This window comes from Ptychodera flava, chromosome 20 (assembly GCF_041260155.1).
Source record: "Ptychodera flava strain L36383 chromosome 20, AS_Pfla_20210202, whole genome shotgun sequence".
Lineage (NCBI taxonomy): Eukaryota > Metazoa > Hemichordata > Enteropneusta > Ptychoderidae > Ptychodera > Ptychodera flava.
Genome location: NC_091947.1, coordinates 30,397,459 through 30,424,164, shown reverse-complemented (window position 1 = coordinate 30,424,164; position 26,706 = coordinate 30,397,459). Strand labels below are relative to the sequence as shown.

Below are 26,706 nucleotides of genomic sequence, written 5' to 3'. Positions count from 1 at the left end.
AGGGATGACATTCTGGAATATATTTCATCTTTTTTGTCAGTGTTTGACTGATCTCTGTTCAGTATTAATATTGCATACAGCAGAGGTGTAAATTTCGTAAACAGTGCAAGATCTGTGTTGGCTAATCACAGGGATATTGTGGCCGAGAAGATAAATGAATAGCAAAGTTACATCCTGGGTCACAGGCACACGACCTGCTTTTAAATTGATACAATGTTTCATGCAAATTTTACATTAACATTCAAAATATGTCACAATGTTGCTAAACTTGCTGGCATGACACACTGATAGTGTTACTGAAGATTTTCTAAATAGTTTGCATAATTGCTTCTTATCTTTAACATCAAACTACTTTTTTTCATATTCTTTGACCAGTCACTTTCACAGTCAAAGTGAAAACTCCTTTTGTATTGCCAGTAAATAAGGAGAAAGAAAACATCACTGTGAAAAAGCATTCCCCTGCGAGTTAAACTTCCCTACAAAATTGCACTTTAGAACATTCCTCACGTATGCTGCCCAGAATTGCCAATGCATCAATAACATTCCAGAATTCCTCATTGGGATGCCACATTCATTATAACTCCCAGACTAATTGAAGTTATTAATTCTGTGAAAACAACTAATTTTGTGTGTCAGAGACAATACAAAACATTAAGCACACATTTATCTGCATATGGCATGCATGACCTCAAAAATTGATAATGGACCTCTATGTTGGTGTTTGTAATGATGACTTTGGAAATGAACACATGAATGTAAATGATGATAGACTGGCACATTGGGTTAAAAACACACAGTTTCAACACTTTAATACACATACACTAATTACAATGATTCCCAAGATACAGACATCATGCCTTACATTGTTCAGTGGTCTGAGAGGAAATGATTAAAAGTAATGTTGCCAATCTTGTTGAAACCATGTCTATTGGCAAAGGGGTTTTTGCTATGCAGGTAATGTTAGTGATATGCAAATAAGTTCTTAATATGCAAGTCTTACATAAAGACTGCACTCTTTTACAGAATACTGTACAAAAAAACACAAAAATAGACTGCTAGTTCTTCTCCAAGATTAAAAAGAAAAGAAGGAAGTTCTTTGGTTTCATTGACTATATTTTCTTCTGTTTTGAGGTCTCCTTTGAACACACTTATACCACAAGGTGACAGACAAACAGATAACCATGTCCGAACATGAGCTCTCCTTTTATAAATAAGCAGGTAATATGAGCAACATCAGCATCATTATGAAACATCCACTAGATGGCTAAAACTTTCCGCTTTCACAGCGGTCTTCCTCTCAGACTTGTACTTATCAATAAGTCATGTTGTCCTTAATCTCAAACTCACAAATCCTAAATATGAACACCTGATCCCTGCTTACATAATCCCTTATTTCATTTTCGTAACTTTGCTCTTCTCAGAATACAACCTCACCTTTGCAGCCGATTAAGACATTACTAAACCTCTCTGAACTTCTCTGGACACAGCATGCACTAAATTAATACACAAACATATAGAACCTTCGGTTAAGGTTCCTCTTAAACTTACTATTCAGTAACCTTCTTAAACTCACTATTTAATAATCTGTAAAACATGGATTTAAAATAATAAACTTCTTGAAAAGTATTTGAAGCATAGCACTGGTGGCACATTTAGCAACAGCTGTGTCTGTTCAAATGCTGGGATGAACTGTGCAAGAGTTAAATGTACAGGAAAAGGGCAGTACCCAAATCTGTTGGGTTTTTTTAATATCTAAGACAGGTATTAACGATAATAGGCTTGTAATAAGGTGTCATATAACTGATGTTGGAGTAGGATAATGCTAATATTAAGGCCTTCCCTTGAAGGAATGATGTATCAAATACTGTGAGCATATCCTTCCTTCTAGGACAGGATATAGGTTGAAATATTGCTTTGCGGTGGGAATACGGTTGTAATGAAGCTGCCTAGCTGCACTGTATGATTCTTTCAACAACCTGTCAGGTTGTGCTACTGCAGTCAATCAAAAAGGCGTTAACATCGGCTTTGGCTTCCCCCCGACAAGATTATCCACTTCATGGTATGCACAGCCCTGGGGCCATCCTTCTTCAAACAATCCGAAAGGTTTCCTGAGCAATTCCTTGCTGTCACTGCTCCTCTGATTTGATTTCCACCTTCACTGTTTTTGGCACATCTCATTTACGCCTCTGAGAATGCCCAACAGAAATCACCACAGACATTACACACTAGGCTATCAAAACATTGAAGAAGTTACGGCTATAGTGGATGCCCCTGATGGGAGCATTATATCAGTGTTAAGAAAGCGAACACATCAGAAGACAAAAGAAATATTGATCCCATGACTACAATTACTGTTTATGTCTGTCAATTAATATCCTTCCTTTTATTCACAAATTATCCAGTGATAGAAGACTTTTCTCTTCATTGCTAATTGAACACACAGTTTTTGTCTTGTTTTTTGCATTACCTGCTGCATACTACTTCAATTGGATATGATGGCTGGAAGTCACTAAAAAATACACAATCACTCTGAGAATGTCCATGTTTAATCCCAGAGTGGATTTCCACACAATCAAACACATGCATGTGATTACCATTCGTTTTGCATTCTACCTTGATAGTATGTACCAAATTACACCGCGTCTCCTTGTAACGCTACGCCATGCTTTGGTCATTTGCTTTAACCTTGCATTTCCAATTTCATAAATCATTCTGAATCAGATTACCTTTATTGAATTCAATGAAAGTTGACGCTATTAATGTTTGTCTCTATCTCAGTTTGCCTTCCTCTTTCACTCTTAAAATATTCTCTCCCCCTCTCTTTGACCTCTCCCTGTATTGCTTCTCTCTCTCTCTCTCTCTCTCTCTCTCTCTCTCTCTCTCTCTCTCTCTCTCTCTCTCTCTCTCTCTCCTCTCTCTCTCTCTCTCTCTATCTCTCTCTCTCTCGCTCTCTCTCCCCCTTTCTTTTACTCTAACCGATCTCCTGACCTCTAACACAGTGTCACCTCTCAGCAAATTTGACACACCACAGGGCTCACAAGTGTCCTCCTTGACGAAAGAAAATTTTACATATTATTGTTGGGCTAACTCAAGGAAATTTCAAGAAAGAAATTCCCAAACTGACTGTAAGATTGCAGAAACCATGAACATTTGAGGGCACTAAACTATAACGTCCCATTTTTATCCTGTCCACTCACTTGCTTTCAGGCTAAATCAATTAACATAATTTCCAAACATTGAACAAAAGCTCTCTCCTAATATCATATGCTTGATAATAACATATGCAAATTTAAAATGTAAATACATCATGTTCTCTTCCATATCCGTTCCTTACACATAGGTTCAACCTTACATTAACAGCAACTGGCATTAATTTCCAAAGTCCAGTTAACAAAGCCGTATTCAAAGTCAGTCTAATATTTACACCAATAAATTAATATTAGCAGAAAACAGCCATACCATTGCATTGAGTGAGCAAAAGAATGACAAGTTTCAGTTATAATATCAACATAAGATGGGATCAGGTGTTTGACACAATTTTAGTGTAAAAAACATACTACAAAATCCTTTCTTAATCCCAATGTGAAATTAAGTAAACCAGATGTTTATAAAAAAGTGTCATGAGATATGTATAAATAAGTGCAATTACACCATTTTTTTCTCATTGCCTGTACCTTACCTGCAAAACTGAAATTGAAGTACAGTATAGCAAGCAAGATTTGCATGTAAGGCAGGAAGTATCAGCCATACATTCGTAATGTACAGTTCAACGTATTGCTGTATAACGCCTTGAAATCTAAATTGTAGTACGCTACAGAAACTTGCATTAGGAAGTCCGCGACACTCTAACGCCTGCTATGTTGCATCATTAAATTCATTTCAAAGATAATTATTCATTTGTGTGTTTGACATGACTGACTTGGACAGATCAAATTTGCTCCATTTTCAGATATTATTGTGGTAATGCTTGCCAGTAATTGCTTGACTTATTGCATCTATTGAGGGCTGGCAATGCCTAACAAAGCTTTTTATACTGCTATGAAATTACGGAATCACGCTGCAATTATTTTCAACAAGATGCAACACTAGTGGAGGGGAGGCATGGAAAGAAAATGAAGCATGCAATGCATGAGTGAGAGCCTTGCTCTGAGTAAAAACAGCACAGACTTGCGGCAGAAATATGTACACACTGAATAAATTCTACACATCTGGTCACAGAGATCAGGAATTGCTCTCTTCATACAAACTTGCACATTTTTTAAACACCGTAATACAATTTTTGTCAGGCATTCTGAACATCAAAACACCATTGTAATCAGTTTTCCTTTCTTTCATAATGTTAATTGCATTGTGAAAAAGTCTCATTTGATCAATTACAGTTCTTTGTTCTCCGGGGGGGGGGGGGGGGGCATTTGAGCATGTTACCTGGACACGCCTGCAGGGTCCTCTGCCAGCACTAACCCCATTTAATAATCTTGGCATTGAAATGGAGATTATTAAACACAGCAACTCACTACTACAACAGACTAAAACCAGCTATCATGGAGCAAACACACAAGGCATGCTGAGTTTCAGACATACATCAAGGACAGGTCAAGCAAAACTCAGCTTCGATTAAATGTCAAATGTGTGGAGAGAACGAAAAATTCTACACACACTCACAATGAGAATATAACTCCTTCTGTTCACTGAAAACGATGAGTGCTCTCAGTATGTGATGTCAGAAGTAGAGCTGTCGATGTCATCTCCATATACATTCTTTAAGCAAATTCTGACGTGAGCTGAAAATTGGGATGAAATGAGAACATGCTAAGGCAAACAACAAGAACACCGTTGGTTGTCTGTGTCGGCACACAGCCTGGCCTGTGGATGCACACCTGCCCTCTGGGGAGTGGTAGAGCATCATCTATGGTATTGTAATCAAGCAAATGAAATCCAACGGTCGTCTCCACTTTGTTTATGGTCAGAGTCAAATTGATAGCTCAATTTAGCCAGTCCCGGCTATCACGCTCTTTTCGCAAATCCCAAGCCACTCCACTCTCTTTTCCCAAAACTGAATGCTGATAGAAATACAGCAGGCTTGATTCAGACGCGACGGGATAACACAACAAGGAGAAAAAGAAATTCTTCCGAAAAGGAAATTTGCACACTATGTTAAGCCTATCTCAACAATATGCATGTGAGGAAAGAGATAGCACTTTTCTTTCCCTTTCACGTTATCATTCTGACTTCCCTGCCGTTGATGAGTTCACACATTGCAAATATTTTACAGCTCCTATTAACCGACAGTGACTGAATTATTACTGATAGCCACAGAATTACAAAGAAAATGAGCCGGATATGGAATTTTTAATGCGTATTGCTCTAGGAACGAAAATATCGCGGTAGATTGGCAGAGACAAGAATGAAGACGGTGATCTCTGAACCCCTGTCAGTATAGCTGTCATCTTGGGAGAGTTGCAGCGAGCTTTGCTTGAGTAGATTACCAAGAGGACAGTGATACACATCAAATATTGATGTAAAGACACAAATCTAACTACCCATTTACTGAAGTAATGCAGGATACTATACTATTTTATGGTTCCTGGGAGGATCTATAAAAAATCCTTCATGAATTCAATCATGGACATAGGGGGAGGGGGACAAGTTGGAACCCCCAAATGACTGGATGAAGACAAGATAACAGGGTCACTGCTTGATTTTGAACTCTTCATCTGATAAGCCTGTTCACATTGCATACTTCTGACAAAACTGTCCTTTCAGGGACTGGTTTCAGAATTTTGAAAGACGTTCCATGGGGTGGTAGATTTGGCCAACACGCTGCGATGCATCCTTCATACCACCATTGGAATTAAAATAATTGCTGAAGGGTTTTTTACCAGACAAGGATTCTGTTATGCTGGTTTTCATCGGTGGCGACTGAAATACGTTAATCCTAAAATCCGTTGGAGGGGGGGGAGTAATAATACCCTCAGAAATCAGTCTACATGAGCCAATAACCTTGACCTTGATCAATGAACTCATGGCCAAAGTGACCTAAAGATAAATTTGCATAGAAGAATGATGTCATCTTGTCAAGTGCAAGAACAGATGGCCGTAACTGTGAATAAAGAAAGGGCTTCTCTAAATTTCATAAACATTTCTGTATCAAAATGAAAAATTCCTCTCAAAGTATAGAGTGGAGAAATGCCAATATCACCTTGATTTTGCCTTGAAATCTGTGTGTTGGATGCTAAAAATAAATTGGATCAAATACAGTGCAGAAAGAATAGATGTGTACAGGAATAAATGGCTCAAAAATTTTTCTCAAATAAACTGTCCAGATGACTCCAGAAAGCAATATAAATATCATTAGTTCATTTCCAATTCCAAAGCAAATAAGATATTTTCAACAGAGTTCTTTTACAAGAGGCATTCTCAGTGATGATATACTCTATTGGGTCATAAAATGCGAATTCATGTCGGGCGAGAAATTTTGAAGGCATGAATGTTGTCATATTGTACAAGTGCATAAATTGTTGTAATATTGTACATTTGGCCTTTGACACAATGGTGAATTGTGGTAAAACGGTTCATTTCTGAACAGTGTCTTTTATCATAGCTTGACCAAACATACAGACTTGCAAGTTCCGACGTTGATCTGATCATACGCACGTACAACTATGGGCTAAAAAAAATCATAGGAATTCACATTCTATTAGTACAGTACCAATGCACTGGTATCAAATTCTTCCCTCAGAAAATTCTCAGAGGTCATCAATGGAACATTTTGTGACTTTTCTTGTATGGCTTTTTATACTTTTTGTGTGTGTGTTTTTTTGCCCAAATTTCGGTTACCGAATTCTGGAGGGCTTCATATTTCAGCAGATCAAGCAATCCACTCAACATAAAGACGAAAAAGAACACATAGCACTGAAGCCTGCCTATACAAAAGCATGAATTGCAGATGTACAAGATGGGAGTCCAACCACGTCCCCCCTGCCTGTGGCATCAAAACTACTACTAAAAGAGATCAAAGAAAAAGTCAAATCAACCGAAATGCGTTCTGACATTTCAACGACAAGAGCTCCACTGTCGGGGCATGGTATTAAAATCACAAGTCAACCATGTTTACAATTGGTGCATGATTGTGAAGCAGCTATTGCCTGCACAGCTAGATTGTGAATAGCTATTCCTGCCATGGCTAGAAAGCAAATATGTTTGCTTCTACCACAAAAGAAGCAATGACCTGCAGTGCTCACAAAAAAATCATACAAATTTCAAAGCAGAATAGCAATTTTTCTATGGTTTCTGTCGCTTCTACACAAGAAATAACGCAGGCTACTTATTCAGTATCTTTTTCCAAATGAAAAGAAAATAGTTGTAACATTATAACACTATAATTTCTTCAGCTTTTTTATCAAAACAAGATGAGATACAACCAATCCAAACAATTCATGGCTTTCCGCAAACGCCAGCGGAAATATTTTACCAGGTTCCGCACATTTGTAACTTTATATATGAATACATTTGGTATGAATATTATTTATGCATGCGTACAGCATGATTAATTTGCTTATCTGTGTGTTATTAGGATCACCGTGCTAATATGATCATAAAATGAATTCACAACATAAAAGATAATGAATAAGTGCAGCATCCAACCCTGTACAGTTTTCTGACTTGTGTAAACTCAACATCCTTCAATTGTGAGTTTCTGTCAAGCGTCTTCAGGAAGCACACAAAATAAATATTTCTATTGAAATAATATATAACTTGTTGTGCTGAAAAAGTATATCCCTGTGACACACCAAACAGTCATAATGTGACGGAACAGGCAAGTGAAAGCGTTTCAAGAGTTTACTACTTACGGCAAAGTACAAGAATATTCCCCAGGCCATAGAACATACACATAATCTACAATCCTCTGCAAATTTATCAGCAATATTTGAAATATTGACGATGGGATTTGCAGGAGAGAAAAACACCGGTGTCTCATGGGAGACTTTGATGGCCACGCTGAACATATCGCAGCATGAAGATATCTGTAAAACTCATGCATGCATTTGTCATACTGATACAAAATTCCGTAACTTGTGGTACGATCAAAGTAGATCCAAACTGCGCTTTGTCTGTGACGTTGAGCAACGTAAATACCGAACAGGGTCACATTATGAACTGCTCAAACATTTTGAGAGATGCTGCTTTTTTTACTAGAAAAGAAAAAAATTTATTGAGAGCATTTATCTCACTCTACTTCCATGAAAAATGTTGGGTGAAATCTGTAAACAATTATGAGAATGTAAAAATGAGAGGAGTAAGTCGCGAGATTGGAAGAGAGCTTACATCAAGTACAAGCGTGACTATTAAATACTCTGAACTACTATCACAAGACTCAATTTTTTCAGGAACACAATGTGGGATGAGTATGGTATGTCATGCATAGACTCCGCACAAATCCAATAATGAACCCCGCAAAGCCCTCATATACTCGCATCCATTAAGGACTTCTGGGAGAAAGATAATGTCAAAATACGCTGCTTAGAATGTTTCTGTTGTTTTAAATAGTCACAGGGCTGCATTAGAGAATGTTGTTGGTAGCAAAATAGTATTGAATTGAAATGAAAATCGTAAACCAGGAGAATCTCAAAAGTTTCAATTTATTCAGCGATGTGAAAGCTTGAACAATTGCTCCAGGGTCAAAAATCACACACCACGATTGTTTTTTGTCATGCGACTAGCACTAAATAGATTGTCTGCATCTGATTGGATGCTACAAACAGGATATCATATGCAAATGAGCAGAACGAGGTGACTCACCAATCAAACAGCAGCTGTGAATGAATTATTGTGATGAAGAAATTATGGTCACTGACTTCCGTGTCGCGGATGGGAAGAGTGAATGGCCCTGCTTAAGACGCCTGTTGAACAGGGAGAGGCAAAACGTCGCTGGCACCGCTAGTAATTGCAATAACATTCACCCAACCAGCTGAGTACTATCACAAATCAAGCAAAAGCCGCCGCTCATTACAATCATTACATGAAGTGTAACATTGCCAAAAAAAAAAGTTAATTTGTCAAAAATCAGCTCCAGATTTCAAGTGACAGTGAATTGCAGGCAAAAGAAATGGTCTGGATTTTTGTCAATTTGGTTCGATTTCCTCAGCTATCAACAAACAGCCTTGTCAGCAGCATGAACACCACTTAAAGCTGATTTAGTATGCACAATGCTACCCTTGTGTGTCTTTCTTGCTCATTTCCGTAGGGACAGGACTGATATGAAACCTGCTGCCTTGTACCCTAATTTACACACGGACATATTTGTCATCCAATTGCTTCCCACCTCATATCCTTTCCCTTTTTTTTCGCTCTAACTTTTTTTTTTAACTCTGTTGCCTCGGAACTCCCAGCTCTATCCATCTTTGTTTTCCCTACTGCAACAGAGACGTGCATGCTAAAGACACATCAGGGTCTGTTCAACAGACACCAAAGCTATGTCTCCACGGCAAAAGATAGAAAGACCATTCCTGTTGACGTCACAAGGCGACTTGGAAGCCGGGACTGAACGCCGATTGGGTAATTTGCAGGCAACTTTCCATGTAACAAGTCTACTGGAAGTTAGAGATAGCGAGCTGAGGCCATTTGCAGTTGTAATTGTTTAAAGTAATTTTCCAGTAATGGCTGCCTATGCTTTCAGGTCATTAGCTCACCACTGGCTAATAAATTCTTCAAACACTGGGCAACCCTTGGCTGATTGGATTCAATGCAGTAAGGAAATACCGTACTATTCTACATACTCGTTTAGTTCTGATGCTGGGGAAATCATATGTCTGCTTTTCAAGAGCTTTTTTCCCTGAATACGCTCAACTCAATAGACAGTATGCTAGCACATAAACCACAAGTACTTCACGCTCAGGCACTCAAAGACTCTTTTTTCCTACAAAAAAACAAACAAACCATTTTCATAGATGGAAATAATTTTCCGTTCAATAAATGTCGTGACATCATGGAATAATTTCATGAGCCAATCTATCTGAATCAAACCGTATCTACTTTTCGGTGTTTTTTCACATTACCTTTTGTTTTCTCCTTGAATAAAGGAAAAACATTCATGAAAAAATTTTGCTCGAAACGTCTAAGAACGGTCACGTATGCAGTCAGTGTAACAATATGGTGACAGGTTTTGCTTTCCAGGGATAATAAGACCTGGGAAATTTACAAAGGTAGATTTAAATACTGAAGGACCATCTTGGACTACTATTAGGAGAGGCAGCTAATGCGATAAACAGACTGTGTCAATGAACTCAGGATGACGCCTTCACAACTCCAACTAGATACCATCACCCAATATGACCTTTGACCCTTGCCAATCTGAGAGTGAAGCAGAAAGATAACGCATCCAGCTAGAAGATAGCTAGCAGCTCCTGGAAGTGCAATTTATTACGATAAGGATAACACAACAAATGAAAGTAATTTCTCTAGTTTGTTGGACGCTGCCATACCTGATGAATCGTGTTGAACTTGCGTATGTGGGAATTGCCATACACATGACACATGGTACGAAAATACAGGTGCTCGCAGCGAGCCTGTACCAACCACCGATTTTTAATATGAAATACTCTGGAGGAAACAATTTATCTGTGCAGATAGATCTGAATGTTAATGCATTGTAAAAGCTTTAATGCCAGCTCTGAATGCAGAAAGTGGACTGAGAGGAAATTAAGTAAAATCCGACTTCCTACAGTGGATGGGGAAGCAAGCTTGAAGGGAATGCTAAACACAGAGGCAATGTCAAAAACTACATGTTGGCTGCAAGATTGATGTGTGGATGTCAAGGGTTCACCTAGGCACTACACTCTCGCCAAATGAGTTTGCCACTACACACACTGCTAACAAACTCGTAAAATTCCACGGTGACAACAGAGGAGGAGGCGAATTTTGCGGAGAAGATGTGACACTGCAATGCATTTTACTTATCTCCAAGAAAACAAACCTAATTTTCCTTGTCAGAACGTGATTTCTGGTTCACCTAACGACATGAAGTCATGGTTCAGACACCCAGATTGGTTTTCACTCTATCGCATCAGGCCACACAAAAGACATTAAAATCATCAACTACAGAGATAGACAAGATGGTGTGTTCTCACCACACAAACATGAAGAGGTGCAACACTGGCCAGTCAACATTCTAGCATTACTGCTAACTGTAAGAAAGTGAGAAGTATTTGAGTTCACTTCAATCAACTGAAGCCAACAAATATTTTACATTTCCTAGAAATTTGTCAAACACCATGAAAATTGATTTTCTGTTATTTTTCCTCCCACACCCTTGAATACTAAATCATCTACTGAATGAGGTTTAAATTATTTTCTGTGCAAATACATATTAAACACTTGTCGTGTACCAAATGCTTATCAATGAACAAACAATGGTTTGAGTTTGAACTCATACTTTCAATCTTGCCAGTCTCTGTGTACTCTCTGTACTGTGTGATACGCATGATCCACAAACTGCAAACAAACTGATGGAAAGATTACCCACAGAATGGTCATAACGTGAAAAATGGATAATTGTGCCACAAGTACATTTTGCAAATGGAAAACAAAATCTGATTGAATAGCCGGAAGTGACAACTCCTACACTTGATTTTTAATGCTGGAAAATTGCAGTATAAATGGCAGTAGTTTTTAACAATCTCAACAAATTTTCTCACAGAATGCCTCAGGAACGCATCAATTGCTACTGAACAACATACAATTTGCAAACCTTTTCGACAACACCTATTGATAGTATAATGTAGACTGGGGGGGTGGGGGTAATCCTTGAATGATTACCAAAAAACACAGTATCCTGGATGCCATAAAACACAGAAGCTCAATTTCTACTTGTTCCTGTCCCAGAAATTATAATTAAAATCCATCTTTATTGGTCAATAAATAAACTCCTAATTACCACCCACTAGCTTAACAGCGCATTTCCGTGAGCATTTTTTTCAAGTTTGCTAATTCCATGGTGACCCTTTCAATGGACAACAGTCCTTTTCAAGTGACAGACACCACTTCAGGGCTGCAATAACACAGTCATCGGATAATTTCTGTTAGTCCTGGGATTTTCCCAATTCATCCTAGAAATTCACATCTGATGTGAACATTTCTTCCAGCACCTCGAGTTCTCACCTCTTCAGCGGAACTGCTGTCAAAGTGATTTACTGCGCAATTTTATTTTTCATCCGAGCTATTTTCCCCACATAAATGCCAAGTACAATGATTGTATAGGGGAAAGCTTCATTATAGCATATAGTTGAGAGAGAGAGTCTCATGTTGCCCTACAGCAAGCAATCAACACGTATTAATCATCTTTCTAACATTATCAAATTGATGATAATCAAGAGTCCACACATGAATTGTGAGTCCAAAAATATCCATTCGACCCATATGGTCGCGTCCTGGCTGTCCTTATCAATAATTTGCTGCGACAGGTAACAAAAGCAATCCATCGTAGCTTTGGTTGTGTGAAGAAACTGCCCGCTATTGAAGTATCTAGAGGCATATTTGTGTCATCAGTAAACATTATTTTCTATGTGAATGTTTTGCACAGGTAAGCATCCGGTGCTTTTACCATTCAAACTGACATACATACTTTCACAGCATGTGATGAGGAGAGTGTCAGTAGAAACGGTTGAAGGTCAAGAACAAAAAAGATCTCAAGAGCAGACTGTGAGAATGTTCACCCCTTCACTCCCCATTCCCCAGTGGTACAGTCCAAATATCCATGGTAAAGAATACAACTGTATCAAATTGGTTGTTGAAAGGTTCCGTTTGAAATATTGGGCCACAATCTACAACATTCAAAGGATCAAATTTAATGCTGATTAATGGGCAATTCCCGACAGATGCTGGTTGTAAAAACCATGAAATATAGAAAAAGAGTATGTTGGTATTACAGTACCAGCCACCGGCCTTCATTCCCTGTCCAAAAACTTCCATTTTACTGGGAGAAAGAAAATCCTGTGAGCCAAGACGACATCGTCCTCATCATAAAATTTTACAACAGATGCTAAAAAAAAAGCGGTATCTTAAATGATGGAAAGCAATAGGAAGGAAATTAAACCTACGAACACAAGCGCACACGAGGGTTATAGGAAAAATTTACAACGTACACAAGGTTAACAACTGCTTACTTAGATCAAGTATGATATAGAAGACCTGCGACCCTGACGAAATGAAGGACAAGAATCTAATTTTTTTAATTTGAGAACACTTTTGCATGCAAGGGTGTCTTTGACTGATGATTTCGCCATCAACAGGGGACACCACTGTGCAACAGAATGATTTGCCGATTCAAGTGACTTCATGAACCAGTGATTCCTTCATCAGGAGTTTCCGTCAGCCTGCAATCGGTCGTTAATTTGCCACGGACGATCAAAAATTTGAGAGCAGTGCGGGAATACACAGCACCGCTGTGGGAATTCATTGCTCGAACCCTTATTTCACATCATCAGTGAAATCTCAAGAAATGAAAGCATCAAAAAGTATCATCATGAAAGCGATTGCTCAACAGAGAATACGGATAGATGTAATTGTTTAGGATTCTACTTGAAGTCATATCAGATCACTTAAGTCTCTCTCATGGCTGAGGAAAGTCATTCATAAGACATAATCGACAGTACTTTGATGAAAACTTCACGGGAGGCAAGCCTCTGTATGTTCTCTCCTCTTACAATGACTCTCCACACAGCATCTTTAATTTCAGGGTTTTTTTCATGAAATTTGAAATCCTAGCCTCTAATTTACACACGGCACTGCATTTAGCACACTTGTCACTTTGCATTCACACATCGATATAACTTGATCTGAGATTTGAGTAAAATTTGATTGCACAACTCATGACTAGGGGTTAAAGGTCAATCCCTGAAACTCAACTAAGCTTATTGAGCGTAACTTGAGGACCACGCATGTCGACATCATGCTAGATCCCTCCATCAGTTCCTTTCCTGAACTGCAGTCGTAGTGTCACCTCTTAAAAGCCATTTACGTTCAGCTCGCTCCCATTCAAGTCGGAACGTGTTTTCTTACAAATTTGCTTTTATTATAGGTTATTGCCACTATTTACATCGTAAGCTGCCTGCACCGTGAAACATTCAAACACACACCTCGCTGACAATATTGTCAAGACTCCAACCCTTAGCACCTTCCAACATCACTTATTTAAGAATGCTTTCAGACCAGAAAGTAGATACATCTCCAGAGTTGCCTCCATATCCTATTAAAAGCTGCATGCCATGCCAGGCCCTTCCATAATTGAATCGTTATTACAATTTCATAAACAGCCCATTCAAAACCAATTTTCCATGTGTCTGATTAAAGACGATAGATCTTTCCACCATTCAGCGATAATGTCACGGATACTGAACAAGCATATGGCTGGCTGAACCACACAAAGAAATCTACAAAAAAACCCTTCGCACCATAAAAGATATTCATAAAAAATTGATATCTTTATAAATGCGTAGACAGTCTGCACGAAACACTGAATGAATATTTAATCTGTCTGTAGGCTATGGGGGAAACAAATTACCACTGTGATATGCCGTCCATCAGCTAGGTGCACTGTCCTTCTATTTTTTACTGCTCATCACGTTATCACCATTTATAAAATTCTGAACAAGGGTCAAAGGTGAAACTGAAAGCTTGTAAGCAGTCATGGCAGCTCGAGTGAAATTATCGATTGTTCTTCATCCATTCTTGGTCGATATCATATTTCTAGAAACATTAGACCTTTACATAACAAGGGTGAAAAGGTTATTGGTGATTAAGAAGGCTTGTTGGATGAGCTGAGCATGGTGCAAAGCCTGATGGGTGATCTAAGCAAAGCCTGATGGGTAATCTGAGCAAAGCTTGATGGGTGATCTGGGCATGGTACAATGTCTGACTGGCGATCTTGGCATGGTGCAAAGCCTCATGGGTATCTGAGCATGGCACACAGCTTGATGGGTGATCTGAACATGACACAATGCCTGATGGGTGATCTTGGCATGGTACAATGCCTGATGGGTGATCTGAGCATGGCACACAACTTGATGGGTGATCTGAACATGGCACAATGCCTGATTGGTGATCTGGGCATGGCACAATCTGATGGGTGAGCTGGGCATGGTACAAAGCTTGGTGAGTGATGTACAAGATGAATGGCCTGGTGGCATACCTATGAATGGTATCACTTATACAAGCATAGATATGTTTCAGCATAGTGAAACAACAGATAAACGAATTAAGCATTGCAGATACAGTAGGTCAATGTACGATCTATATTTTGTGTTAGCATTAACAAGTCATCAAGTATGCTTGGCAAATGGTTGATGGGTGATCTTAACTAGCCCAAAAAGGTTGATTGGTGAGGTGACGGTATGAACGGGTGGTTTGAGCTTGGCAATAAGATTAATTAACGAGCCAGGCTAGAGTGATAGGGTCAATAGGTCATCTCATCAAGATGAAAGGGTGATTTGGTGATCTGTGGTACATACAGTGGGAAAGATGCATATCTTTGATTTCCGTTGAGTCAATGCCCTTGTCTCTGAAATACTTGCAAATTAAGAATTTTGGATTTCCTGCTTCTGGTGGAAACTATGAAAAATACAGACAGGTCTGGACTAAACTACAAGGGTTTTCAGTTTTTTATTTTGGAACACTGGTAAAGAGGGAAATCTGGGATTATTTTTAGCACACGTCAAAAAATACTACATGTACTTGCTTTACCTATTATAATTTTGCCTACACAAATATTGCTTCTCATCAATGTGAAACAATACATATGCAGAAAGGCAGTCTTTTGAAGGTCAAAGTTCAAAGCGACATCTATTGAAACAATCAGATTATAAAAGACCCTTCCTTATTGGAAAATAGAATGACTGTAATATGTCAAATTACAGGACTGGTTCTCGCTCACACAGTGAGCCAAGGTCAGTGTTATGGAAACCATTATACTGCAAAAATAGGGAAACTCCTGATAAAAAATTTCATAATGATTTTCATATCTATCGCCAGGTCAAGTATGGAGCAGACAGCCAGCTGTGCCTGTCACACAACAGCACTGATCTCTTTAGAATAAATGCAATGTGATAGTTTTGTCTTGAAAGCAATTGAATTGAATCCTAGGCACAATCACACTTTATCTGATACATACGTGCTGAATTTCATGTCACCAATTTTCATGTCACGTCACAAATGATCTGCCTGCAGCACTACATAGCACAACCCTGTGCTGCACAGCATTTCATATCACTGCAGCCCAAAACAGATCACAGCACAGCAGATCAGCATGTAAATATCCTGGCATCACAGTCGATCAAGGGATCCACACATATGACATCACCTTGCCACACAAAATTAACATGGATCCATGGATCAAGCCATGGAGCAAGATCTCATAACAGAGAAGGCTAATTCTTAGCACAGCCATTTGTACATTACAGTGCATCGCAGCACGTAATGACTAGCAATTTGCTGTTATAAGCTTTCTCAATTTGTTTCATAAACTTGATCTTAAGTGGTTTATTTGTGGTCAGTTGAAACTCCCGCTCCATGCAAGATTCTGAACAAACTGTTGAAGGAACAAGATTGCTGTATGACTTCCACACTGACATGACAAAATATGATAACTTTCCCTTTCACTAGGAAGGATGATTAAGACAGGTGAATAATTTTCACGCAGTCTGACACAAAATGATTACAAAAACATGAAGGGTTTCATAAATATCTTATCTCCACAAGTTTTCACACCAGGGAATAATATTCATCGAATCCTGATTGAAACTCTCTTGACTGGTTTCAGCAAAAAATTTGTTTAATTTTGAGACAGCCACCGAACAGGCTAATCTGCATAATACCTTCAAATGCAAACAGCTAATTTGTCCATCGGCACAGCTCAGCTTCAGTGTCACACACTAACAGTTTACCATTTGATTTATTGATCTATACAATTATGAAGCCAGAAATTAGATTCCATTTACTTTTAATAGGAACTAATATCCTCGCAGCCGTACAAACTGACATTTTCATTCTCGTCCCAGCTTGAGTCTTTCAAACCGAAAATTGGAGTGTAAAATTTTCAATTAACTTTCCTGATATGGTCTTTTGAGAGGGTGCATAGAACCAGAGTCAATACTTCATTTGCAGCATTAGCCTTGTCAAATGTACAAATTAGAGATACATTTGAATACAAAGAGACAGTTCTAAAGAAAAAATGTCACTTAGAGCCAATATAGAGCATATTTGTATTATTTGACGTTTGTGGCTGGTTTTTGGTTCTAATGGATGGACTAAGGTCGTAATTTGTGCGACCACATCTTATTCAAAGGGTCCACTGAGCCAAGCAGGTACTCATCTCCCACAGTTTAAAGTCCACACAGCTTCCCAACTCCTAATTTCTCATATTATCATGAGAAAACTTACGGCAATCGCATAATGGAGTGAGGCGGCCTATTAAGACCTGTGACCTCCTGCATAGGCATGAGTAAAAACTCATAAATCCGCGAGCCTCCAGGCGATACGGCACAGGTAACGCTACACACATTGATTCTATTTCATAAAATAAATGGAAAATACACCCAATATACACCCAGGGCGATGACTGAGAGAAATGAATAGAACCCGTTCAATGTGCTTTAAAATGATGACAAACGTGGATAATTCCTTCACAAAGACAGCCACGAGGTAGCACTAAATGAGATTTCCTGTCCATAAATAAAAGCAGAAAAACTGTAAAATTATGGATCGAAAATGGCAAGGATATTACCCAACTGGAAGCAATATGCCGTGTACTCTCAGTGCAGGAAGGACTGATATTAGCAGCATAGTAAGCTGGTCCCCAGCGGTTACACTTTGCCTGGCAGAGAATGATACAGTTTGCCATGTCATCAAGAACACCAGTCTTTTACTTTCTATCTGCTCTGCTTTGTAGATTAGGTATGGGATGTTCTCTTTATTTGTAACGATAACGATAGCCATCAGAATATTTTATGAACTGCTAATCCTAGAAACAAGATGGCAGCCAGCTGATACTAGAAGGGGGACACAATAGAATTCAGATAACCGTTTTAGTTCTATTTTAACCTTGTAATTATAAGACTCATATCAGCGTTATTCATTTGAATGAAATAGGTGTCATGCCCCTCGACCATTGTCAGTCGAAAATAAAGGCCTTTGACAAATAATTAATGAAATTCTCCCCAAATTGGAGTAATTGGTTCACTTACACTGCAATACAGTCCTACCTAACATCATGAATTTTGAAGTATTTTTTTAACAATGCTTTTTTCCCCATCCATTCTGACCTCAAAATATACACGTGGACCTACTGGATGTATTCAGGGAAGAATCTTTGCAAGGAAGTAACCTACGCTGGAGACAGATTTTACATTTTGCTCAGAGCAGTGATAAAAGACACATGTACTACACAATTACATGGGGACCCATTAGCATTTCAGAGACCACCTATTTGCTGCGACCTAAATAAAGATATCAGCTGAAAATCTGATTTACACAACATCCTCAGGTTCCTTCCAAAAATAAATTACTTTAATACTACGTATATTTAACCACAGTAAACCTATTCCAAAGCTCAAGAAATCATTAACAGTCTCAAATCAAACATTTGGCCATAAGATATCCATAATAATAATGTCATTATGGGACAATTTTTACGAAAATACATTTTTGTGGTCTCTATCCTTTGTTGATTCATGTCAAGATAGATGAATGCTTTTCATAAATATATTCTGAAGGGTGCTATTTTAACAAAACTGTGAAGTAGGTTGGGTACTTGAAAACGCACAAATTACAGAGACGCTTGTATAAATATCAGATCCGGGATTTGCCACGCAACACACCATCTGATTACTAAAAAACTTCCTCAATTTTGAGCACTAGGACTAATTCATACTTTAATGGAAACACAAGAGTAATATGAAATCAGGAAATTGTTTCATATCGAGTCCAGCCGCGAGGTCAATATTCCCTGATAAAGTAGACGATGACAACAAATGAAAGTACCACAAGACGTCCAAAGTTAAAATGTTTGATCAATATCGTAAGAATTTCGCAATTGCATTCGCTATGGAAACCCTCGCCAGTATAATAAGGCTCTATTGTGCTGATTGTATCAATATTAGGCAACTCACACAACGTTTCCATGTTCATTTCCCCTAAATGCATATTGCTTGGTGAAACAGACACCGATATACACACACACCCGAATAAGCAACCTGCCACCATATGTTTACCTTCTGGTTGGTGCATTGAATTTCCAACGCATTATCCCAAGCTATCAGCTGCATCGCTGTTCCAAATCCCCTCGAAACACAAAGATACTGTACAAAGAGAGTAGCACACAGCTCCTCTTATCAATATTCCTACATCCAAACTCTGCCGCATCATACAGCTATCAACTTCGAGAAAGCAATCTTTGTTATCACAGGACAGTCTAATGACATCACTCATCTTCACCACAGTGACTGAAACATGAGGTCACTGCAGACTTCCACTATTATATTATTACATATTTCTAATTGTGTTTTACAAACCCAATTAATGTCTTTACACTGCTCATGATAATTTCAAAAAACTTACTGCATCGTATCTGTTCATTTTATAATAGCAAAAATGGCTGCTACTAATACTTTTTTGCAAATTTGTTTACAAGCCAACTGAAAATTCCATCCTTAGATACTGTACAAAAAGAGTGGCACGCAGCACTCTTATCAATAACAGAATATCAGAAACTGGGCTATATTTTTTCTAATTATCCCAAGGCTACCATTGACATGAAAATAATTAGCATCTTTGGCAATCCTGGGAACCATTAATACACGTATGTCAAACAGTGAAAATGCTATCCATACGGCTACTCTCTATTGTATGCCAATTTATTCCGGCATACTGCAGGGTAGTTTATGCGTAAACTCCGGAATAAAACTGGTAGAAAACATCCAGGCAGTTGGAGAACACCACCATTCTACAGAGTGTGGACGCACATAAAATACTGAAAACAAATATCCTTTCTGGCTATAATTAACCATGGCATTTTCAACACAATAAGAGTGTGACGCTACAAAGAGAACTCCAAATTATTCCAGTGATAAACAATGGGCTATGAATGTCATTAGGAATGGAGGTATCTATTACTGTAATGTCACCGAAGAGATTAAACTGTTAGTGAAAGTGCATATGCGTGCGTGCCTGTGTATGTGTGTTTGGGACCACTGTGTATTGCTTCTCACAGCAGCCTGTGTAATGCTATTATTACGAATAAACTGCTGAAACATATGGTGCAGCCAGTTAAATATCATGGATGAGAGTTTGCCAATGGGGAAATGAAACAAAATGTGAAACTCACTGCTTGTGTCTTTCTTCATGCTGCTTGGAGTAGTAGCCCAATTCACTTTGACTTCCTACAGAAAGAAAAGAAAAATACCTCCATTTGAGAAGAGTTTAACACCAAGAATAGTACTCATCATTTTTTGTGTGGGTGAGTGGATGGAGGTATGAATTGTAACAGAGGTTACAGTACCTCCTACCTGTGTAAGCAAAAAAAATTGATAAACTACTGCTAACTACAACGAATATGATCTCAAGAGGGGCTTGCCTCTGTGAAAGTGACAATGTGAAAGTGACAATGTCGTTACCTGCCTCAGAGTGCATCAACCAATGGGACAATACCCACAAGAGGAGATGGTCCTATTGTGAAAACTAAAATCCTACAGAGGCAAAAAAACAGTACCCAAAGTGCTTTGCTTTTAGAAATGGTGAAGGCCGTTTCCCTCCACGGAGAAGCAAGCTAAATGAAATTTAAAACCAATTTTGCTGTCGCAGAATTGTGCAAAGCCTGCAGAGAATTGGAGAGATGTTCTGAAAATGAATGAACCACGCTGACCCCGTCACCTGTTATACCCACAATGCACTGCGCCTCTTAATTTCTCATGGACCCCCTAGGAGAATCAATATGAGTGAAAGGAAACACATGTACAGTTATCTCCCTGGCTGGAATCAGGTTTGGAAAATTACCCGTCCTTCTGAGACTTCAGTGCAAAAATAGTATTTGCCGAAACAAATTAGTCTGACAAACTCTGCACCTGTTCCCAGAGATTCTTAAGAATGAATACAGAGATATCACTTGACTCAAGTCAGAAGAAGTGAAGTGGATCTTCTAAGAGACATAAATTTGTTGACACTGCATACACTGAGACTTGCCTAAAAGCCAGTCTGTGAATTACTATTGCACACATGCTTCATGTATAATGTAACACGCACACACGCACATACATAGAAACACACAGCATTCAATAACACAGAATCTAATTCCCCTGAATTTGTTCGCTGTGACACAAGTGCTAAAGCTTGACATCTTAACTAAAGGTGACAAAGTACCTTTCTCCGTACAAGTTGATTTTCTTGTTTGGTTTACCCGGCAGAATTGCAATTGCCCAGCGTAAGGAGACACGTTAATGACACTGTTAAAGACATCACGTCCAATTTACACACACATTCGGTGAGCTAACAAACTCAGAACCAACGCAAATCTCTCTGTACACTTTGGAACAGGCTGTGTACATCCTTTGCAGGAAAAATGGACTGATCCCAGCAGATAGCAAGTCCTGTCTGTGGATCTTATTATAATCCATGATGATTGGAATCAGCCAAGGAACGTCGGGGTATCCTTACAGCGTAATCTGATCTGGTCCTTATTAAAAGATAATTTTCTTAAAAGAGCCCTCCGTACAAGTCGAAGTCTTATTACTACAACAAGCCATTAGACAACACTGTTCTCCACTGTTTCCTGAGAATTCCTATTTCTCCATTCGATTTGAAGCAGATAACTTCACTGTCTGTTAGCGTAAACTACTCACAGACTTTTCATACAACCAAAATTGGTCATTTTCGCAAAAAACACACTTTCAAATGAGGAATTTTTACAAAAAGTCTCACCATTGAACATCATAAAGAGACTTGCTTCTATGGACTATCTGCAACAGCTTATATTTTTTTTACTAAAACTAAAATAATGAATAACATTCTCATAATGTCAATCATTTTCACATAAACATAATTCTCTATCTAATTAAAGAAGTTTTTGTACGTAGATTTTTTTTTAAATGACTGGCAAAGGTGTGTAAAAAATTTTTGCTCCAGGCGGACCAGAATTTGTCTTTCTCGAGTCGAACAAGATTTCGCGTCATAAATATTCTCATCCTGTTTTCCAGAATTCTACAAGAAAAAAACTAATTTGCTACCCCGACGACATTATGGGGTTCAAAAATGCTTCATTGTAAAAACGGCGAGCATGACACAGCATTCACATGCCATTCTGCCAAGAATTATACATCTTCTGAAAGACCTGGATAACGAGCTACTAACAAGATAGGACACTTACGCTGTATAGAAGATGATTACGTGTCCTCGCCTCACACTTTCACTTTTTTTTGACGCAATGATGAATTTTCAATTTATCAGAGATAGAAATTAAGTGGCTTAATCTGTGCCGCAAACACTGCGTTACTGACATAACACATTTCACATCAACAGCAATGATTGAAAGTAACTGCCGTGCAACTCACAGATCTCTCTCTCCCTGGTAGATATTCATTTCTCAAGATGTCAAATGTTTTCTGGAAAAAAAAAACCAAGGCAGTTCCTCCCTCGTTCTCCCTCTCTCCCTGAACAGTCACTTCAATTATTATGATCAATCATACTCTACAGCCGCATTTGAAATAATCAAGGAGCTGTCGACGGTTTAGACGTTTCAAAAAACTGTTGACGTTCCATGATACTAATGTCGCTATCCGAGTCATACTCGAAATATAAATCCCTTCTTTGAATGACAGTCGCTTGCGTTTCGTGACTGCAGAACTGTAAATTACTTAATCAATTTGAAAATCTGTAAATTCACATATTTTTAGAAGAATTACTGTCACAGAAACTGATGAATTACTTTTGATAATTAACACTAAGTCACCTGACGTCGTGTAATTTCTGCCGCAGAGCAAGGCTCTTCATATTTTAACACTGTCAAAGCTTCCACGACTGAATCTAGTGGCTATCAGTGTAGACACACTCATCAACTGCAATATTCTAAATGCCTATAGGAGAAATTACAGACTCCTATGGTGATAAATTCAAGTTCTGCGAAAATTACAGTATTATATATGAATTGACAGCAATTGGGGAGAAAAAACGACCATGGACCAAGCAATCATTTCTCCTGTCTTTTGTATTTCTTACCCTGAGCACTGCATAGTCGTTGTGAATTGCAGAATATATTAAAACCTAGAGAATCAATAAAATGTGTTATTGAGTGAAATGTCTTATAGCAGGGCTCCAGAAATTATATTGATTTGTCTATACTTCTGTTTTACTTTGTCAAATTAGCAGATAACTTGTCCAATATTAACTTAAACACATGTTGTATTGTCACTAGTTTCCTAATTTCATGAGAGAGAAAAAAGGACAAGGCATTAAATGGGTGACAGCGGAAATTTAATTTTTCAAGATCATGGTGTTGCCAAATTCACTGTTGATAACATTTGACGAGGAGTGACAATGCTCGCAAGATTTTTTTGTGACATGCAGCATTAAAAGGTTATCAATGACACTGCATGACTGATTTTGAAACTCTAATCAGGCGGCTGTGAAGGTCAGATTAACATGAAAGTGATACCAAAGCTTTACACCGTGTACGAATACAAGGACACGGCTACATCTAGCTGCAATAATTGTAGCCCTTGGTTGGTGTGGGGATTGGGCTTCTGTCGTGCGGCTCGCGCCTTGCCCCAACCAGGGCTACAATTTCTCCCTATACCTGCTAGTGTAAAAGCTGCAGTGGCGGGTCTACACTGCATGGTCAAGGCACACACGGGGCCGCATTATTAGAGAATCTCGCCTTACCGTGTGCAAATTTCACTATAATCCTGCTTCCGGATAATGTTAGAGCCCTTGTAACTCCTATCGATGGTCAACTTTACTCCTTGCAGCTGAAAAATGACAGTTTAATGACTCAGGCGCGAAGTCAATTCGAACTGGACCGCCGTCGTTGAACTCTGTACCCAGCCGACTTGTACCATTACATTTTAGGGGTGGCCGACAGGTGTGAGGGAGCTGAATGAGCATGCTTACGGGTAGCCCTAAGAGCCCTACACTGCATGCCTCCGGAGCCAAAGCCGGACACTCTTGCCATACTCGTAGGACTAGCTTATGGGATTGAAAGGGGTGGTAATTTTCATGACAATATAAACTCTTGGTGAATAAAGAGAGATACTTTTGCCGAAGTTCAACTACTCATTTTAATTAGTTCAATAAATCCTGTGCTCTATCTTCCCAACTTTCTCAAATAAGTTACGTACTAGTTCAATAAATCCTACACGGGAGCGGGTCATTTGAAGCAGTTTAATAGAACTTCGTGTCCATGCACATTGTTCAGAGGCGTGTGCCTAAGTTAAACTCCATAACTAGTTCAACTTTCACAACTAAGTTCAACCATCCACCTCCATGGTACAACTACATTAACAAGATGCCGCTGTTGTTCAATGTGGAAAGAGTGGTTCCAAGCAAAATCTGTTCGACTAAAAAGGTCACAATGTGTGAAGTGGGATGCCAAAACGGCATTCTTGTCCATGACGGCGTGACTTTGAACATTTTTTTTAAAAATCGGATATTTTCCATCTAGTATCAAAGTTTGACATATCGACGATTTCGGGATTACTGTGAAATCGCCGATCGACACTGGACTCAGCACTCTGCGTCTGTGAAATCGCCTATACTTACAGAATATTTATCGGCGATTTCCGGACTCTAGACGATACTACAATGACTAGCCTTGTGCCACGGCACGCCGGTCTGGGAAATCGCCGATAGTGCAGCTTTGCCAAATACTTGCTATTTGTATACAACACGTAGGTATTTTACTGTTTTTGTACGGTCGTAGCATTTCTTAACTCATTACACAAACGCGGATTACATTCCAGGTTAATTTTCTCACATGACATTTATGCAGTCTCGCTTCGAATCATAGTGAACTTTACAGTGTGCATGATGAACTCAGTATGGAAATAGCCTAATATAGCAACGACTTCCTCCAATCTGATTAAAATCAGATGTAGAGTACGGCGACGTCTTCTTATGCGTACGCGGTATTCTCTCGCTGTCGCGTAGTGAGAGGCGACAGCGAGAGGTGACCGCGTACGCATAAGAAGACGTCGCCGTACTCTACACCTGATTTTAATCAGATGGACTTCCTCCATCCGTTTGCTCATGACTACTTCAATAATGCAGTGTTTATCAATTTAAAATTTCGGCATTTTCTTGTCTGTCAACATACATCTTTATGATGAAGTAGGCCGGGTTGTATGAGGATTTCTTTAAATCATTTTCACATCTGTGCTTTTTCATGGATACACCTTTCTTTTTGTAACAAATTCCTTGTAATCAGCATGTTTTACATACATGCTTTGATATTGACCTCAGCAGTTTTTGAATAAATCTGATAAAATTTGAAGCACCGTAGTAGTAGTAGTAGTAGTAGTAGTACTCACAGTAGTAGCAGTATCATAAAGCTTCCCATTTTTACACAAAGTTGAGAATGTTCCAGACTAATTAAACTCATGTCATGATGAGTGTGGGAGGAAATGACATACATAACATGATCAAAAACAGAAGTGGACCAAAAATGGACTCCTGAGATACACCGCACCAATCGACAAAACATGAGCGTGTACACCTAAATAGCTAACATTGACTTCTTCCTGTAAGGTCTGATCGAAACCACTTCAGTGACAAATCAGAAAACATGTACACAGAAAGTTCGCTCAGCAAAATGTTATGATCAACGATGAAAAAAATCTTTAAGTATATCTAAAAACAATTATCTTCATCTATATTCTGTAAAAGTATAGACCCTGGTCAGTTAACTTGACTAAAGCAATGTGACAAGAGTGATGTTGTCTGATGATTGTGAGTTGTGACAAAAAAAGATTAAATGCATAAAACTGTAAAAACTAATATAAACATGTTTTTCTAGTATTTTAGATAGAACTGGTAGAAGGAGATAGGCCTATAGTTGTTAACATCACTCTTAGAGCCTCCCTTATGAATCGGAACTATTTCAGCACATTTGAAACAGTCGGAAAATGTACCATTATAAGCTTCAAATTAAAAAGAGTCGCGAATATTTGTCAGACATTTCACCACTTAACAGCTCTGGCCAAGCGCTAGTCTGGCTCGAACTTCGCTACTAGATGATAATAGAGTTTGTTAATTAGGCGGGTAAGTATCCGATATATATCGAAGATTTTATAGCCTTAGAGATCTATATCGTATAGTATAGTAGCCGTAAATATCGATTGGATATTTTATAATTATATTGCAGTGTCCTCTTGTTGTCAGAGCATCTGTATAAAATGGCAAAGACGAGACGACAGACTTTGCATGGCGTGATATCTCTTTCACTTCTTAGGAAATAAAGATGGCAAGTTCTTCAATGGTCACTGGTCTCTCTTTGCTTTCAGCGATAGTGGTATTCTAGCAGTAATTGAAATGGCAAACGGTCCTATGACCTTTTTCAATCCTCCGAAAAGACAGCGTTAAAATAACAACAACTATACTGCCACTAGCGCGCTACTGTACTGCTGGTGCCACCGTTTTCATTAGTCCCTCACACCTGTCGGCCACCCCTAAAATGTA

The 26,706-nt window shown here is 38.7% G+C and overlaps 1 protein-coding gene across 1 annotated transcript in view; it reads right to left on the bottom strand.

Annotated features, from left to right (window-relative positions):
- Window positions 1–26,706, bottom strand: part of LOC139120599 (nucleolysin TIAR-like) — a 110,404-nt gene that overhangs the window by 19,696 nt on the left and 64,002 nt on the right. Inside the window, 1 exon segment of the mRNA XM_070685107.1 lies at window positions 20,372–20,426. Coding sequence (XP_070541208.1) covers window positions 20,372–20,426 — 55 coding nt within the window.